At 56.0% G+C, this 18809-nt stretch overlaps 1 protein-coding gene across 15 annotated transcripts; it reads left to right on the top strand.

Moving 5' to 3' along the window:
* Window positions 1–7162: 7162 nt before the first annotated feature.
* SLC4A11 (solute carrier family 4 member 11) lies at window positions 7163–18026 on the top strand. Of its 15 annotated transcripts, none has more exons than XM_044927872.2 (20): window positions 7733–7858; window positions 9197–9241; window positions 11471–11623; window positions 11756–11805; window positions 12033–12264; window positions 12333–12417; window positions 12649–12772; window positions 14106–14318; window positions 14393–14486; window positions 14584–14709; window positions 14784–14897; window positions 14987–15119; window positions 15379–15452; window positions 15872–16121; window positions 16193–16299; window positions 16387–16555; window positions 16647–16820; window positions 17031–17226; window positions 17306–17475; window positions 17602–18026. In XM_044927872.2, the coding sequence occupies exons 2-20, from the start codon at window positions 9211–9213 to the stop codon at window positions 17663–17665; spliced, it is 2559 nt and encodes an 852-aa protein (XP_044783807.1). In that variant the 5' UTR covers window positions 7733–7858; window positions 9197–9210; the 3' UTR covers window positions 17666–18026. The 15 variants fall into 15 exon arrangements, with proteins under 15 accessions (XP_044783811.1, XP_044783808.1, XP_044783807.1 ...); XM_044927867.2 differs by lacking the exon at window positions 7733–7858 and adding an exon at window positions 8692–8904 and having other exon boundaries at window positions 11492–11623; XM_025263977.3 differs by lacking the exon at window positions 7733–7858 and adding an exon at window positions 8692–8904 and having other exon boundaries at window positions 11759–11805; window positions 12336–12417.
* Window positions 18027–18809: the final 783 nt, after the last annotated feature.

Genomic DNA, 18809 nt, shown 5'->3' with positions numbered 1-18809 from the left:
GGTGGTGCACTGTGGCCTGGAGGCTCGCTCACATCCTGTATCTATCTACCCAGGCTGGGATAAGGGGCTTCCATCATTTTGGGGGGAAAAAGGCTAACTAGGAGGGGTCACCACCAACGTCCACAGAGACCCTGCTTCCTTCCTATACCACCTTCAACGCAGAGGCCTCTGGACAAAGAAGTGTCCCATTGGGAGGATCTGGGCGCTGACTCAAGGGGCGGAGTACCACAGCCTCCCTCAAATTAAGGTTGGGAAGGCGGTCTTGGGTTTGGAGGCTTGACGTGATCAATCAGTCATGTACAAACCAAAGGCAAAACTGCCTGCAAGGGACGAAGAGAATTGGGGGAGGGGTCTTGGCCACAGTATGGTTATCACCCTCCTCACAACCTGCTTATCCAGAGCCTCTCAACACACCCACCTCTTTCCCCCATGCCCCATCCTACAGGGCTTGAACCTTGATGGAGCTCCTGTGCTTGCACTTCCCCAAAACCACCAGGGTGTGGGGATTATCCGCAGAGAACTGTCAGGGAGGAGAGGCAGACAGTAAATGGTGAACAGCTCCAGGGCTGGATGATCTTCTGAAGACCAGGAGGACTCAGATGTCCAAGGATGGAGAAGGGGGCCTTTCCCACCAGGGCTCCACAGCAGGGATGAAAGTGGCTACTGAACTGAACCCTAGGGGCATGCTTGACCAAGCCAGAGTCCCAGAATCAGGGCGTCATGGTGGGACAGACGTGTGGAAAGTGGTTTGGAGCAGAAGGTGGAGCTGCTAAAAAATCACTGTGAGGAGCACAGAGGAATGCTGATGTATTCATTTCTGTCATATAATCTAGGGAACAGCCCAAAGAAAATCTCACTATGACCCTACTGCCAGTTCATGATGGAATGGCTTTCTTGCTCTATGAGGAGTCCAGGGTAGTACCAGCTTCAAGTTCAGCTGGTCTCATATCATCAGAGTCCTTTCCATCTTTAGTGATTTCTCTGCTGGCAGTAAGCTTCCTCTATGCCACTAACAAGCTCAACACCCTAAGGCAAGACCCAGCCTCCCTCTCCAGAGGCAACCCCAAAATCTGGGGTCATATTCTCATCCCTGAATCAGTCAGTGGTCAGGAGTCACTGATGGGCCTGGCCAAGGGTCACTGCACACGTATGAGGGCCCCCAACATCATTTGGGAGCTGGATTCCCCAAAGAAGGGTTTGCTCCCCTTCTTTGGATGTGCAGTGCAGCATCAGCACTGCACATCCAGCTGCAGGCTATTTCTGAGCTTTTCTGTTAAAATCAGATATCTATTTGATTTAAAATTTTTTGCTTTCTGCTAGTCTTTTCTAGTACAAGTGATAGCAAACAGTTGTTTGTTGCTGTGGTGGTGATTGGTAGTAGTGACTTTTAATCTTGATTAAAAGTAGTGACGTTTACAACGTTTTTTAAAACTAAAAGACATTTGAAAACATCTATTCACTAAGATATTTGCGTGCCAGCACCTCCCCCCCCCCCCCCCCCCCCCCCCGCCGACCCCGAAGATGGAGAAAAGGCTCTCTACTGCCTCTGGATACCTAGGGACATCAGTATTCCATGGGAACCTGTTTGATAACATTTTTTTTTCTCTCCTTAATTAAAAGACAGGATTCTGCACTTCCACTGCCATGGCCCAGGCTCAATTCCTGGCCAGGGAACTGATTCGACCAAAAAAAGAAAAAAGAAAGATCATGTAGACTGTAATGCGACTCATTGGTGGGGTAAGAAGTAGACCAACTAGAGAGTGATTCTGAAGGAACGGTTGACAAATGAGATGACTAATGAGACAAGAGCCAAGGGGATGATCTTAAGGTAGAAGTGGAAAAAGCCAAAGTGGAAAAAACCCCAACTTTCTGAAACAACTCCAAAACTTTTTTGTTTCATTCTCCAAAAATCTGAAGAAAAAATAAATTTGTTTATCCACAAATTATTCCTGTTTTGCCCAGGACTTTACATGGCTAAACTAATGAGCCAAAATGACTAGGTTAAAAAATTGTATCAAGGTCAACAAATTTTACATCAAACTGATAAATAATAATAAATCTGAAAAAAAAAGCTAACCAAATAAAGTTAACTGTATTTACATCCTACCATCACTACTGTTTTTCCCATACCAGTAAAGAAGTTTAACTTTTTTCCTTCATAGCTTCAAATTTTTAAGACCTTTACATCTTTACTCTGAAATTTCATGCCTGGGTGAATGTACAAATAATAGCAAAATAAAGACAACAGGAAGAGAAAAGATGGTTTGATAACCAAAAATTCATGGAATTTTCTACTAAAAAGATGCAGTTTCTAGATAACTAATAAAAATCTGGGCTTCCAAAGTGGCTCAGTAGTAAAGTATCTGCCTGCCAATTCAGGAGACATGGATTTGATCCCTGGGTAGGGAAGATTCCCCTAGAGAAGGAAATGCACTCCAGTATTCTTGCCTGGGAAACGTCATGTACAGGGGAGCCCATCAGGCTTCAGTCATGCGGTTGCAGCGAGTTGGACATGACTAAGCACGAATACTCTGTAATGACCTATAATAGGAAGAGAATCTGAAACAGAGTGGGTCTATATATACATAAAACTGATTCACTTTGCTGTGCAGCAGAAACTAACAACATTGTAAGTCAACCATACTCCAATAAAAATTAATTTTAAAAAGATTCAATTTCAACCTCTTTTATAGGTAAAAAGGGTCAGAGACACGAAGAGGCTGGACATCTTGCCCAAGGGTTCTGTCCTGTGCCTTCCCCACTCACTTTTCGACGCATCCAGCTTCCTTAGAGGCGCTTCCTACCAGGAGCTGTAGGTCACTTGAAAGGCAGCCGAAGTGGTGCCACAGGCAGTGTCAGCCCTGAATGATGAGCTTGAAGCAGAACGTTGGGCAGCTCCTTGACACAGGGGGTCAAAGAGAATGAGAACCATGGATAAGGAGGACGTGGGGTACACATAAAGGCTAAGGAGGGCAGTGATGGCCAGAAGGGTGACAGGCCACCTGGAAGGACTTAGGTGGCTGGTGATAGGGTCCAAATGAGGTGGGGCCTGAGGGTAGATGAGAGTGGGGAATTTGGGGGCCCAGCTCTGCTGGGAATACAGATTCCTGGACCCCTGGAGAAGGAGGAGGAGAAGTGGTATCTGTCTGCTAGGAGTTTTTTGGCTGAGAAGCTGGGCTGCAGAACTGGAACCAAGGTCAGAAGGCATGAAGGCAATGGGGCAGCTCTGGAACCTTCCTGCTCAACAGCCTGCTGAATGGCACTAGATTCTGACTCTCGAGTATGGGGGAGCGGGATGGCAAGGGCACAGAGGAATGTTGTCCTGAGGGGAACAGGTTCTTCTGGCCCTCCACAGAGCTCCTTGCCTTCCTGGCTGCCCTTATAGGAACTTGAATCTTCCTGAGGTAGATGGCAACTCCCTCAGTAGAGGAAAAAGGCATCAAGCTATGTTCTTTGAGCACCAAGGGTCTTCCTCTCACCTACCCAGGGGCCTGCAGAGGTCCCCCAGGAGAGCAGGGAGGCCCTAGTCTCTCCCTCAGCCCCTCCAGCACCACTGGAGGGTTTGTGTGGGAGCAGCGTCTCTCCTCCCAGGAACAGTGAGGAGGTGGTGCAGCCACAGCTGAGAGAAGGGCTGTGAGGGGCTGGGAATGCTGGTCAAGGCTGCCTGCCCTGGGCAGCAAGGAGCCCCAAGAGGCTTGTGACTCCAGGGAAAGCCTGAGGCTGTAGGTATGGGAAGCCATGCTTGCCAAGGGTTCAAGGAAGGTGAGGGCAGTGGGACAGGGCAGACTGGAAGTAGAAAAACAAGGACCTGGTGACATCTAAAGAGTCCAAGTTACAGGAAGGAGGAAGAGGGAGTCAGGAATATCTGGCTGGAAAATGTGAGTGGGAGTAGAGGATGAAGGCTAAAGAGGTCATCTGGGGGCTTCATGGCTTGAAAATTTCCAGGAACTGTATATGGATCCAGGTGTTGGTCATGTGTTCAATATGTCATGTGTTTATTGAGCATCTACTACACCAGTGTTTTGCTGATGAAAGATTACCATACAACTGCTCTCAAGGAGATCACAATCTAACCTGGAAGATGGACCAGGCAGCAAAGTAAGAAGAATAAAGAAGCGTGTGCTACAGTTAGGGGTCATAAGGATCTGTGGTGGAAGGAAACAGGAATGAACTTTAGATGATGTGAGCTGAAGGAGGAACCATGATAAGAGCGGTGGACACGACACATCTTCCAGACACTCAGACTCTCCAGGCCTGGAGGCAGGTAGGGGCCAGTTGTGTTGGAGGAATTGTTGGCAGCCACGTGGCTGGAACAGGGCCCTCCTGAGAGGAGGAGAAGGGGACGACAGAGAATGAGATGGTTGGATGGCATCACTGACTCGACGGACATGAGTTTGAGCAAGCCCTGGGAGTTGGTCATGGACAGGGAAGCCTGGTGTGCTGCAGTCCATGGGGTCGTCAAACACGACCGAGCGACTGAACTGAACTGAACTGAGAGCAGGAGTCTGGGATGAGATAGGAAACAGGCAGGTGCCAGCTTGTACAGCACTCCCTAACCCGCACCCCTGTTCCCCTGGGCCATAGCAGAGTGTTTGCTTTTATTTATTTCCTAAATGCCATGAGAAGCCATTGGAGGCAGAGAATGGATGGTGGGTGGGGGCAAGTCAGAGGGCCAGATGAAGGATGATGTGCAAACGCAGAACTGAGCTCTATTTTGAAGGTAAACCTAACAGAACTTACTCATGGATCTGTGGATGAGTTGGGTCCAGGGCAGCCAGGTAGATGGTGGTGAATAGTGGACTCAGGAGCTCTATTTTGCCTGAATTTCATTTGAATTCCCAATTTGTCATCCAGGTTGGGGACAGAGGGTAAATAGGCTATGTCATGTTCAAGCCAGGAGCTCAGTAACAGGCATCATGGATCCAGGGGAAGATCCAGAGCTGGCCAACACTCTTAGGTCCGAGGAGGTGAGGAGAGAAGGGATTACCTAGTTACTCAGTGGTAAAGAATCTGCCTGCCAATGCAGGAGACATGGGTTCAATCTCTGATCTGAGAAGATCCCACATGCCACGGAGCAAGTAAGCCCAAGTGCCACAACTACTGAAGCCCACACACCCTAGAGCTTGTGCTCCGCAACAAGAAGTCACGACAATGAGAAGCCTGTGCACCACAGCTGGAGAGTAGCCCCCACTCTCTACAACTAGAGAAAAACCCGCACAGCAAGGAAGACCCAGCGCAGCCAAAAATAAATTTAAAAAAATTATAGTGGCTAAAGGAGAAAACTCAGTTGAAATACTTCAGAAAGCCATTAAGCGCCTTGTGGAACTCAGAACTCAAGGTTGTGTCCACAGCCCAGTAAAGTCTGAGATCTCGAGGATGGGAATGAGAAGGAATGTGTGTGTTTACGTCTGAGTCCCTAAACTACCTGTGTAAGGACCCAATGGGGCACAGAGGTGTGGAGGTGAGGGGAGAGGAGACGGGGGAGACCTGAGGCATCTCAGCCTCTGATCCACAGTGGACAGGAGGCGGCTGGGAAGACTAAAGGAAACAGCTTCTTGCTCTGCAGCAGGGGTGTAGGGGAGCCAGCGACTCTCTCCAGGACAACGGGGGAATGGAAACCACAAGGGCAGAGCACAGGAGGCTGTGGTAGAGAAGGGGTCAGAAGGGGTCTGGGTCAGTTTCTGTGAGTCTGGTCCATAGGCCCCTGGGGGAGATATTGACCAGGGGCTCCTGTTTCCTCAGTGATCTCAGTGGTGAGGCCGCAGATGAGGGAGGAGGCTGCAGGAGGGGATGAGAGGTGGCCCCTACATTCTAAGTTTGCCTCCTGGAACAGCTGGGTTGGAAGGTCCAGGTGTTTGGGAGCGGCTGGTGACACGGAGAGGTAGATATAGAAGCCTAGGCATTCTGAGCTGAGAGGGGCTGAGGGCACAACGAGTGGCTTTTCAGGGGTCCAGCCCCTGCACCTCCCACATGGAGCTCTCCTCCCTGACAGTCAGCCTGCCTGTTGTCAGCCCCCCTCAAATCTCCATCCCCTACTCCTGGGGCTGGAGGAGTCTGTGCCGTGGGGCTGGAGTATAGCTAAAGGGCATCTAGAGAAAGTCCCATGGCTGTGTGGAGAAGGTACCCCAGAGCAGAGATGATCTCGAGTCTCTGCCTAGGCTGCTCACCACAACCAGAGAAGCACGTGGCCAACCCCGAGCCAGGCACGGTCTGAGCATCTTCTTCAGTAGTGGAGAGCAGGGTGCTCAGGGCCATCCTGATCCCCAGGCCTTCATCTGCCAAGGGGGGCAACCTCATAGCTTTGCTCCTGATGCTCTCTTACCTCGCTGGGAGGGGAAACGAGGTTAGCCTCACCCAATCCATGCATGGGGCTTCTCCAACGCACCAGGAACCCTTGGGGGCCACAGGGAAGCCCCCTGGTAGAAGTGGGGTCACTTTCTGCTTGCTTCGCCCGCCCTCTTCCAACGTCTGGGAGACAGAGGCTGAACTCCGTGCCAGCAGGAGGTGAGAAGGGGAAATCGCGGCTCTTCCTCGGGCTGGCAGCCAGTGTGGAGGGGATGGGGGTTTAGCACTTCGTTGTGGGGAGAGTTCCTGGGTCAATCCGGGGCCCGAGAGCTGTAGAATCATTTGATGAGAAGCCGCGGAAGGTCAGACCAAGAGTTCATCGGAAGGGTTGGATTTGCCTGGCCGCGCGTACCACCGCCTCCCTGCACAAGCACGCGCGCGCATCCTACCTCCCCCACCTACTACTCAAGGAGGACCAGGCGCCGGAGAAGGCGCGTCCCAGGGCTGAGCTGCCTCGTGTCTGGGAAAGAAAACCGGGCGGCGGGGCCATCTTGGGAAGGAAAAAAGCTGCAAGTCAAGACCTTGACCAAAGAGAGAGCCGAGGACTCAACGAGACCAGGAGCGAAACCGTGAAGGGCTTTGCCAGCAAACCCGACGCCGCCGAGTCGGGAGGGCGGCGGGCTCCGCCGGCCAGGGCGTAGCCCAGAGAACGCGCACCGGCCGGTGTAGAAAGTCGAGGTGCGCTTCCTGGAGGAGGAGTAAGAGGATTTGCTGCCTGAGAAGCCAGGGTGAATGGAGGGGGCGGGGCCCGGGTGGGCTGGGCCCAGCGGAGGCCCCCTGCCGAGAGGAGGGGACTGGCCTAGTACTTAAAGTCAAGACGAGGGAGGCCCCACAGGGACCCGCCGCACCATCTCAACTCCGAGGGGTTCGCAGCTCACCGTGCTTCTTCGCAGAAACTTCGCAGCCCTGCTCAGCCCCTAACCGGGCGACACCTGGGCGGGCGCAAGGGCCCGAAGAAGCCCAGTCTACGCATTCTAAGTGGCCGCGGGCTCCCGGGAGCAACCCGCCCGGGGTGAAAAGGAGTACGGGTGAGGGCGCGGGGCGGGCGGGCGGGACCCTGGTCCGCGCCGCACGGCCTCCGGCTCCAGGGAGGACCGTCGGCGCGGCATTAGGACCCAGGCGCGGCCCAGGGGTGTGTCGCCGGCTCCCGCCGCCGGCCTGTAGGAGACTGCGAGGTAGGGGTCCCGAAGCGTCCCGAAGCCCCGGGTTAGGACCCGGGGCGTGCGCGCGGGTGTGCAGCGGTTCTGCGTCTGACCGCTGGGCCGTGGCCGCGGGCACCAGGTGCGCGTTCCATCTCCAGCCATGAGGCCGGTGCCCGCGGCGGGAAGGCCGTCCAGCCTCCGTCGCAGAGCCGTGCTGGGCTGGGAAGCGGAGCCGTCGAGGCGCTGGGAGGAACGCGGACGCCGTCGGCCTAACACGGCCCCCGGCGTAGTGGGCGAGAGGGTCTTGGGGGCTTCCCAGCCGGGGCGGTGGTGCCCGGGGTGAGTTCGGCCTCTAGGAAGTGGAAGTCCAGGTGGGTACACGGGTGGTTGGGGAAGCACAGGACGGCTTCGTGGGCACTGCGCGCTTGACTTAACGCCGTTTTAAAACAACAGTGTTTGAACTTACGAGATAGCTGGGGGAAGGGTGGAAGTCTTGCAAATAGCGGGGCGGAGTTGTGGGGTCCCCAGCACCTCGAGCTCCAGGGTCTTCGCAGGCGGGCGTCACCCCCTCGGAAAGCCTCATTTTACGTTCTACCCGACGCCTTCGGCGCTGCGCGGCAGCCTGCCCACTCTTAGGGGTCCCTGGGCCTCTGACTGTGTCCCCTGTGCGGCCACGGCAGTCTCTCGGTCGCCGCTCTGACGCCTGAGGGCCAGCACGGGGGTGTACTGTTCACGTGCACTTGAATCGTGCGGCATGGGAGTAGGCTGTGCACCATCCCCACCCTTCCATAGCCTCGTCACCCTCTTCCTGTGTCCATCCCGCGCCTCTGCTGCTACGTTTACTGCCCCCGCGCCTCCCTTCTGCATGCCGCCCGGGCTCCTGCCCCGGGAGACGGTCCGCATTCTGCACGACCCCTCCCCCCGACCCCCACGGTCTCCGAGTCTGAGGCTCTTTCCTCTCGTGCACGCGGCCGCTTCTGTCGCTTCCTTCCTTGAACAGAGCAACACAAACAGCGTGGAGCATCCATCCGGGGGCCCGGCGCAAAGAGCGCGCACGCCCCACTTCACCCCACCCCCGCCCCCGCGCCATCTCCCAAGAGGACCAACGGCTCCGCCTCCCAGGAGGCCCGGAAAGTGGGTGGCGCTGAGGGAAGGAGGCCGTTGCCCCAGGTCACCCCGTGTGACCCCGGGCGCGGGAGGTTAGGGGCCACTGCACGTGTGATGGGTCTTGATGGCGCCAGGGACCGACATGACAATGAGAGCCGAAGAGATGTGCTGGAAGAAGAGCCTCAGCCCAGTTTCTGGACTTTGCAGCGAAGGCTTGACAGAGGGAGGCTGTCTTCTGCAGGGAAGGTGGCCAGACAGGTCTCCTCCCTCCAGATTTCTACAACTAGCGTATCCTTCCTTCCTTCACGGGGTACTGTTAATTATTCCTGGAGAAAACATGCTGAGAACATCTCCCCGCCTCCCTCCTTTCCCACCTGGACAAGCCCCTAGCAGATGGGTTGAAGAATAACAGGAAGTGGCTTCCTCTAGCTCCTCAAGGGGCCCCTGTCTAGTGCTGGCCCCTGCTCCTTTTTCTCCCAGGGGCTCTGGGAAGGGTAAGAAAGACTCGCAGGGGTTGGTGAGGGGTGGGCAGCAGATATGGAGGAGAGGCTGTCCAGAACTGACACATGGAGCTGCTGACAATTCTTTGGTTTGCCTTACAGAAAACTCTTCTGTCATGTCGCAGAATGGATACTTTGAGGATGCAGGTGTGTGCCTTTCGGGTGTGGGTATGTGTAGAGAGCTTCTTGGTCAAAAGGCTTTAGGGGACCTAGTCCATCCACCTGGGTAATCATGGTCCTCTGCTGGTGCTGGGATGCCTTTGGATTCTACCTCCAGGAGGTTGTGGTGTGGTCAGAGAGGCAGCTGACACTGCCCTGGACACTGGCAGGTCTCTGGGGGTCCTGGGGTAGCGAGCTGCTCCCCATCCTGGGCTATGTGGACCATCTGATATGTCATGGTTTGCTGTTAACAATGCTTTGGTTATCTGACCCGGTTTTAGGCCAAATGTTGTATATGCCCACATTCCTAAGATCCTGCCCAGCCCTGTGAGGGAGGGGCTGCCACTGTCCCTCTAAATTGCAGTCTCTGCACCTCAATTTTCCCTGCTTGCACCAGCCTAGCTCTCTCCCTCCCCATTCTCTGGGGTGGCTACATGCTCCTGTGCCCAGATTCAGGAAGCGGCCTGACGATCGTTTAGTGAGACAGTGCCTGGACAGAGCGGCAGTGTGCTCTACATAGGGTTCCCAAGGCATGATGACGCCATGTGCCAGGCTGCTGGTGGGCAAGTCCCAGGAGCCTTGCAGTGAATTGGTGGTGTCTATTGGGTAGGACCTAGGTTGAGCTCAGGATAGGGGAGAAGTGGGGCAGTGTGAGGGACATTTGGGGAATAGACAGTGCTGGTGGGGGTGGTAGAGGCTGGGACAGGTTGGGGCTGGGAAACCAAGCAATCTAAGCAGAGCAGGTCTAGAACTGGGGAGGAAAGTGTTTTTCATGGACATGAGCTCCATGACACGTAGGGGAAGGATGTCTTTTGACTTTAGTTCTTCTCTGGGCTCTGGGTGCAGTGCAGACCTGGAGCTTAGGGGTCACCAGTCCATGAGGGTGTTGGTAGGGGAGGTCTAGTGCTTCCTACCCAGAAAAAGCCCAGGCTGAGCACAGGATATTGGGGGAACAGGGCCTGGGATGTAAAGAGGAAACCAGCAGACTAGAGTGGAAGTGAGTCAGGGTGAGTCACTGCCTGGCAGGTGGAGGCGTGCTACTGACCCGTCCCTGTCCCTCCATGGGTGTTTTTAGGTGTTTGTGGGATCTGACCTACAAGGGCCCCAGGAGAATCACAAGTGGTGGACCACAGGGGACCCACAGGACATAGTGAGGAAGAGGGGCCAGATAGGCCAAGAGTAAGGCAGGGAGGGCCCTCGGTGGACTTGCCAGAGGAGGAAGGTTCTGTTGAGCCTTGAAGAAGGCCCTCCAGGGAGGGAAGCCCTCAGCTTGCAGGACAGGAATTAGCCTGCCTGGGGTGCTGGCCACCTGGCCTGAAGAGTAAGAGATTGAGGTGGGGATGGCACTGGGCCTGAGGGACCAGGGATCTGGACTGAAGCAGCAAGGCTGGCTCAGAGGCAGTGAGAAGCCCCAGCAGGGCTCAGAGCAGCATGTCAGCCAGGCAGCTTCCTGTAGGAGGGAGCCTGTGCTGGGGAGCAGTTGCAGGAACTGAGAGGCAGACCAAAAGAAAGGGCAGCAGGCTCTGTGCTCTGGGGTCCCAAGGCCTGAGATGAGGCCTCCTTCTGGGGTCCTGTCCCCTGTCTGTCCCTGGCTCTATTTCTCTGGCTCTCCTGCTGCCTGGGCCTTGTCTGATGTCAGACTAAGCCTTCTCAGCCTTAATGCTTTGCCCCCCACACCCTCCTGTGCCAATGAGGCATGGATACTGCAGGGCTCTGGCTTCCGTTGGGTTGGAAGGAGGGAGCAACCCTCCCCAGAAGCCAGACAGCTCCCTCCTCCCTGGGGAGCCAGGCAGGTCCAGGTCCCACAGCCTGGAGGTTCTGGGAAGGCAGTGGCCAGGCAGTCTCAACCGTGTCATTGTACCATGTACCTGGCCCAATGTTTGTGGAACGGACATGTCTTTCTCTAGCTAAAGGATATGCATGGCACAGAACCGTACATGGTTCCCACAGCTGAAGAATGCTGGAGAAAACTGTTGGGTAGGGGGTGCCAGCTGGCTGCTATGCTCAGGGCTGGGCCAGGACCAGATATTGGGCCTACCTGAGCCAAGGCTTCCTTCCCGGCCGCTAGAGGCCGCCCTCACCACTCACCAAGACTGCGCCCCGTAGAACAGCCCAGGGGCCCTGCTCCTTTGGCTCGGAGTCCCTCTCTCCCATGTGTAGCACTGACAGCCAGGCCCTCTTGGGGGGGGTCTCTCTTGGTGGTGGTTGGGGCTCCAGGCTACCTCAAGTGTGACACAGATGATGCCTCTGAAACCCGTGAGGAGAGCCTGAGGGATGAGGCCTTCGACACGGTCAACTCCTCCATTGTGTCTGGCGAAAGCATCCGCTTTTTTGTCAACGTCAACCTCGAGGTGCAGCCTACCCAGTCTGGTATGGGGGTTGTGGCAGGGACAGGTTGGGGGGGGGCATGCACGGGACTGGGGACTGAACAGATACGGCCCACTTCACCAAGGAGACCTAAAGGGCTGGGGCAGCACCCTGAGCCCTCCTGCTTTCCTCTAGCAGACAGTGAATCACCTGGCGGCTATGGGCTCCTACACACCTCCCGCAAGGTGAGCGGCCCATTGGCTGGATGGGAAACATTTGGTTCCAGGCCGCCAGCTGGGGGTGGAGGTGGTCGCTTCCCTGAGAGAGCTCGTTATTAGCCTGGGGCCGACCACACTGGCCTTCTCTCTGGGAAGGGGGTGTCAGCCAGGGACTGTCACAATGGAGGGGTCCAGGCAAGGACAGAGGGTCTTATTAATGGGCCTGTCTGGTTCTGTGCATGGGGTCCCCACAGTACCTGAAGTTAAAGAACTTTGAGGAAGAGATCCGTGCACACCGGGACTTAGATGGCTTCCTGGCACGGGCCAGAATCATCCTGGATGAAACGGCCACCTCCCTGGATGACGTGCTGCGGGCTATGCTGTCCCGCTTAGCCCAAGACCCCTACAACACGGAGCCAGATTGCAACCTGGACCTGCTCACGGCCATGCTCTTCACTGACGCAGGGGCTCCCATGGAGGGCAAAGGTAAGGGGTGTCTCTTGGCCTGGGCAGGAGGTCAGGGAGGTAGACCATCTGACTCTCCACTTTGTTAGCAGTTCACCTGCTGTCGGACACCATCCAAGGGGTCACTGCCACAGTAACGGGGGTACAATACCAGCAGTCATGGATCTGCATCCTGTGAGTTGCCAGGCCACCATGGTGGCCTCCCCACGTCACCTTAGAGACAGGCATCCTGTAGTGGAGGCTGGCCTGCTCAGTCTCGGGGGAGAGTGAGGAATTCATCCCATCTGGTCTTTTTTCCTCAACAGAGGTCACTGGGGTCATAGTTGGGAGTTCTGGGTGGCGGGGGTGGAGCCCCAGCTCCCAAGGATGGCAGCCATGTGCCGTGTGCCCTCCCTGCCCCCCCAGCTGCACCTCCAAGGCCCTGCTGAGGCGACACGTGTGCATCAGCCGCCTGGACCGCCCACAGAACTGGGGGGAGAATTCCTGTGAGGTGCGGTTTGTCATCCTGGTGCTGGCCCCACCCAAGATGGTGAGGAGGGGTTTCGGGTGGCTGTTTCCTGGAAAAGAGGGTACCAGGTTACCCTACCCTCTCCCTGGGGGCATCTCTCCCAGTGCAGGAGGCCTACAGAATTGGCCTCCTACGGCTACATTCTCACCCTATCTGTTCATCCCTGGGTTTATCTGAAGAATACTTGCTAGGTCCTCATCAAGCCCTGATTTCCCCAGAAGTTGCCCAAAAGATTATATTTCCTTCCTGATTGAAGAGAGATACTCGTTAAAAGTATTACTGTTCAAACCAGGGGCCTTTCTTTGGCCTGCAGGACGCTGACTCTTCTAATCAGCTGACTGTGATTTGTTGACCAGAGTCCCACTTTTTCCTGGGCTGTTTACCCCCTGGCCAGGGGTAGGTTATCTCACTTTTGTAGGGGCTGAGACATACAATTTGGGGAATCTTCTTTTATGGGAGAGGATTTAAAAATCTTGAGTAGAAAATGGCAAGGGTCCCTCTCTCCAGGCTTGGGAAGGGCCTTAATGCTTAAGCTTCCATTGGCTTTTTGATGATTCTGCCCCTGCCTCAGATGCCTTCAGATGGCCCCTCCCCAGGCTTTCTCTATGCATAGGGGTGCTAATGGGATCACAGACACACTGCGAATCTCTCTAGATGTTACTGTGCTGGGAACAGAGGAAGAGCATCTAGGGCAGCAGGCATCTCATGGGTCAGAGGAGTAACAGCTGACAAGGTGGCCAACAGTTGGAAAGAGCAGAATCCCTAGGGCTGAGTGGCTAGACTGGCACCTTAAGCTCAGCCAGCCTGACACCTGGCTCCGCCTCGGGAGAACAGGCCTGTTCTAAAGCTACCAGAAAGCAGTGGGCACGCCGCAGGTGCAGGCCTGGGACGCAACTTTGGGCAACCCAGAGGGAAGGACGCCGCCTCAGGGGCCAGAGTTGTCGCGGTGAGACAGGCTGCTGTGGTGGAGGCTGGACACGGAGCTCGCAGACAGGGCTGACCTTGGCCAGGCAAGGGGGGGAAGGCCAGGTGGCCTGGAACCCCTCTGGAAATCAGATAAAGCAGCAAACAGTGCAAACGCCCCAGGTGAAAAGAAGCTGAGCAAACAGTTTTTTTCCATCGTCAGGATTTCATTATCCACAATTACGCAGATTTAACCTGAGTTTGTAAGAAAAATACTAGGTCAGTGGTAGTCTAGTGATCTGCTGACCTGGTGGCAACCGTGGCAGGATCCACTGTGTGTGAATGTTGGGGGACTACACCTGGATCGTGGGGAGAGAGAGTGGCCAGGGCTGGGGAGGGTGCCCTCTGCTCTGCAGTGGCTACAGATGTGACTCTCTCGCCCCACCCCCAGAAAAGCACCAAGACCGCCACTGAAGTGGGGCGCACATTTGCCACCATGATGTTAGACATCACCTTCCGCCAGAAGCTCCTGAAGACCCGCACAGAGGAGGAATTCAAAGAGGCCCTGGTCCATCAGAGACAGCTGCTCACCGTAATGAGCCACTGTCCGAGTTTCAGCATGGACTACAGCATGAGCTCCATCTGCATCGTCAGACACCCACAGGTGCAGGGCAGACATGGCCTGGGCGGGCAGCCCGGGGCAAGGGCACAGGGCTGATGGGCATGTCCTTTTCCCAGCCCCCACAGCAGAAGGACTTTCTCCCCATGGGGAAGGGCATCCAGGAGGACGTCGCCCGCAGGTTCCCCGTGTACCCTCTGGACTTCACTGACGGTAAGTGTCCCATGACCCTCTCAGAGCTTGGCCTGTAGCTCAGGCCCCCGGCCTGGCCTGCGTCCCCAGTACACGCCATCCCGTCTCCCTTTCCTAGGCATCATCGGGAAAAACAAGGCTGTGGGCAAATACATCACCACCACCCTGTTCCTTTACTTCGCCTGCCTTCTGCCCACGATTGCTTTTGGGTCCCTCAATGATGAGAACACAAATGGAGCCATCGGTGAGGGGTTGGAGGCTAGCGGGGAGTGCTGGGGGGCCCAGGGCCATGGTGCCCCCTGACCCTCACTTCCTCAGACGTGCAGAAGACTGTGGCCGGGCAGGGCATCGGAGGCCTCCTGTATGCGCTCTTCTCTGGGCAGCCGCTGGTGGTGCTGCTGACGACCGCGCCCCTGGCCCTCTACATCAACGGTGCAGCGGGGGCGAGAGCGGGGAGATGGGTCTTGGGGTCCCTGCCCCCACCCGGCCCTGACTGCTCACTCCTGTCCCGCTGCCCGCAGTGATCCGTGGCATCTGCGATGACTATAATCTGGACTTCAGTACCTTCTATGCGTGGACAGGCCTGTGGAACAGTTTCTTCCTCACGCTTTATGCCCTCTTCAATCTCAGCCTGGTCATGAGTCTTTTCAAGAGGTAACAGAGCCTTCCCTAAGCTCCTGGGACTTTCAAGCAGGAGGGAGACCAAGGCCAGGGACGTGGGTCAGCTTCCATGCCACCCTCCAAGGCCCTGTAACCCTAGATAAGATGCAGTGCCCCTACCATATCACTACCCCAAGGGGAAAGCCTGGGGCCCTGGCCCTCTTCATGCAGGAGGGTAGGAGCCATGCCAAGGCTTGGGGAAACCCCCCTCTACGATTCACCCCATCTTATGAGACATACCTTCTGCTGGCAGGTCAACAGAGGAGATCATTGCCTTGTTCATTTCTATCACGTTCGTCCTAGATGCTATCAAGGGCACAGTCAAAAGTGAGTATTATACAGCCAGTGGCTACCTGCTGCAGGGGAAGCTGAGTTGAGATGGGGTGTAGACTGTGGCAGGGCAGCCAAGAAGCATGCAAGCTAAGGCTGCTTCCCCAGTCCAGGGTGCTACAGGAGTCACGACTGACAGAGCGCAGCAATTAGCAGGTGACAGAGCTGTCTTAGGCAAGATCAGAGGCCCTGGGCCAGGCAGGATTTGCTGTCAGAAATGGACAAAGGGCAGGGTGTGGGGTGGTGGGTAGACAGGCAGGTTGAGGAATCCTGGCTGACAGAAGGCCAGCTCTCCCCTCTTCCGCCCAGAATCCCTTTCTCCCCTCAGGGCTCCTTCCGCCCACATCCAGGAGGAAGTTGCTAGGCCCAGGCTCCCAGAGCCCAGATGGCTGAATTCTGATGGTCTGTACCCGTAGTCTTCCAGAAGTACTACTATGGCCATGACGCTGCAGTCTTCAAAGATGAGCCCTCCTTGGTGAGCCTGCTGGGCCTCAACAGTAGCCTCCACACTGCCCTCAACACCAGCTTTCTGACCAGTCCACCAGAGCTAACTTCAACGGGCAGCCAGGACCCCGAGCCCCTGGCTCGGGATACGGCTGTGCTCAGCCTTCTCATCATGCTGGGCACGCTCTGGCTGAGCTACACCCTCTACCAGTTGAAGAAGAGGTGAGGGGTGCCCTCTCGGGTGAGGGGAACACAAGCCCCTAGGCCACACTGACACTCACCTGCCTCCGTAGCCCCTACCTGAACCCCTATGTGCGTGAGCTCCTGTCAGACTGTGCCTTGCCCATTTCGGTGCTTACCTTCTCTCTCATCTCTTCCTACGGCTTCCAGGAGATTAAGAGTAAGTTAGGACCAGCCGTGGGGTGGGATGGGGTGGGTTGCTCTGTGGGGGATACAAGCTTGAGCAGGGGCCTGTACCCTACTGCAGTGGTCAAGTTTCGCTACAGCCCGAGTAACAGCCTGTTCGAGATAGCCGAGATGCACTCGCTATCCCTGGTGGCCATCAGCAGCGCCATGGGCCTTGGCTTCCTCCTCTCCATGCTCTTCTTCATAGAGCAGAACCTGGTGGCTGCCTTGGCCAACGCCCCACAGAACAGGTTTGCAGGGCTGGGCATGGAGGGGTGAGCATGTGCCCAACCTTCCAGGGGCCAAGAGGGCTCTGGCCATATGTGACCCCGCCCACTGCAGGCTGGTGAAGGGCACTGCCTACCACTGGGACCTCCTGCTCATCGCCATCATCAATACTGGGCTGTCTCTGTTTGGGCTGCCCTGGATCCACGCTGCCTACCCCCACTCCCTGCTGCACGTGCGAGCACTGGCTTTGGTGGAGGAGCACGTGGAGAACGGGCACATTTACGAGACGTGAGTGTGAGGAGGGCCCCTCGAGACGTGAGGCCAGAGTCACGAGGGCCCTGAGGTGGGGGGCAGCCCTGGGCCACATGGGACTTAAGGAGGGATACTGGCTTGGGGGACAAGGGCCCAGAAGTGACAGAGCCTGGTAAACATGTGACCTGGGATGGACACAGCCCCGTGGACCAGGCCAGAGTGACTCAATGCACTGGACCCTCATAGGATTGTGAACGTGAAGGAGACACGGCTGACCTCCCTGGGCGCCAGCATCCTGGTGGGCTTCTCCCTCCTGCTGCTGCCCTTCCCACTACAGTGGATCCCCAAGCCTGTGCTCTACGGCCTCTTCCTTTACCTCGCGCTCACCTCCATCGACGGCAACCAGCTGTTTCAGCGCATGGTGCTGCTGCTCAAGGACCAGGTGAGTGGCCCTGAGAGTGGGGGTAGGGGTGGGGGACCTGGCTCCAGACCTGCCCATACCTGGTCCCTGCCACCCACAGACGTCATACCCACCCACCCACTACATCCGGAGGGTGCCCCAGAGGAAGATCCACTACTTCACAGGCCTGCAGGTCCTGCAGCTGCTGCTGCTCTGTGCCTTTGGCATGAGCCCACTGCTCTACATGAAGATGGTCTTTCCCCTCATCATGATTGCCATGATCCCCATTCGGTACGGAGGGCGGACAGCGGCAGAAAGGACTCAGCAGGGTGGGAGAGGGTGGGCTGGAATGGCTGCTCTCTGCCTACTCCTCCCTGCCCCAATGCTTATCTTCCTGCCTGGTCCTCCTCCCCGCAGCTACAACGTGCTGCCCCAAATCATTGAAGCCAAGTACTTGGATGCCATGGATGCTGAACACTGACGCCCTGACTAGCAGGTCCTGGCCACCCCCCATTCGCCCATTTCTCCAGGTCTTGCCAGGCTGGCTGTGTAGCTGTGTGTGGGCATCTGGGAATGCTGCTCTGTGCTGCACCCCCTCACAGCTATCCCAAGTGGCCGAAGGTGCCTGGGCACTGAGGGAGCTCTGAGGGATGTGTCTGCTCCTCTTCCCACTAGCCCTTTGCTTTGGGTCCAGAATGCTGTTCAGGGCAGCTTCTGCCCAAGCAGGACGGATTTTCTTTTGATAAAGAGTGTCAGGTAGCCGAAAGAGAAACCATTTCCTTGATTGTGTAAGGAACTTGCTGGATGCACATTAGAGAATAAAGCTCCTATTTCTATGCTTCTACATGCCACCTCCATCCATACTGCCCTGCCCCAGCTTCTGAAGGCCACCCAAGGACTCTAGGGAGGAAGAGACGCTCACAGGGGAAGAGGGATGAAAGGGACTGACTGTTAAGTGCCACCTAAGGATTGTTACTTCCAACTCCACACAGCACCCCAACAGGGAAATGTGGAAGATCCAGGAGGCCCTTGTAATGCCATGTTGCCAAGAACCTGCAGGGAAAGTGTTCTAGGACCAGCATGTGCGAGGGCCCCAAGAAGAAGGTTTGAGGCCAGTGAAGAGGTGGCTGGTGGGGTGGGACAGGCAGTCACCCTGCTGCTTGCAGGATGGGTCAAAGTAAAAGCAGTAGTCACTACTACTGTCCGATTTTGCAACCCCATGGACTGTAGCCTGCCAGGGTCCTCTCTCCATGGAATTCTCCAGGCAAGAATATGGGAGTGAGTTGCCATTCTCTTCTCCCAGGGGATCTTTCCAACCCAGGGACCGAACTCAGGTCTCATGCGTTGCAGGCAAATTCTTTACCATCTGAGCCACCAGGGAAGCCTGCAGGATGTGTAGCTAAGTTTAAAGAGGGGGACAGAAAGTGTACTGTGCACCCAGGACAGAAGTCTATGAGGAAGCAGCTGGGGACAAGATAGAGAGAGGTGCCCTGCTCCAAGCACCACGTAGCCACCCACTCACATAACACAGCAGGTGACCCTTCTATGGGGCCCCTCCCCAGTAGCCTGGGTGTTCCCTGCAGGTAGGGCCATGTCCAGGATCACCAGGTAAGAAGGCGGCAGGC

The sequence above is a fragment of the Bubalus bubalis genome, chromosome 14 (genome assembly GCF_019923935.1).
Source record: "Bubalus bubalis isolate 160015118507 breed Murrah chromosome 14, NDDB_SH_1, whole genome shotgun sequence".
NCBI classification, from domain to species: domain Eukaryota; kingdom Metazoa; phylum Chordata; class Mammalia; order Artiodactyla; family Bovidae; genus Bubalus; species Bubalus bubalis.
The sequence above is the reverse complement of the archived record's forward strand: the minus strand, read 5'-3'. Positions and strand labels throughout refer to the sequence as shown.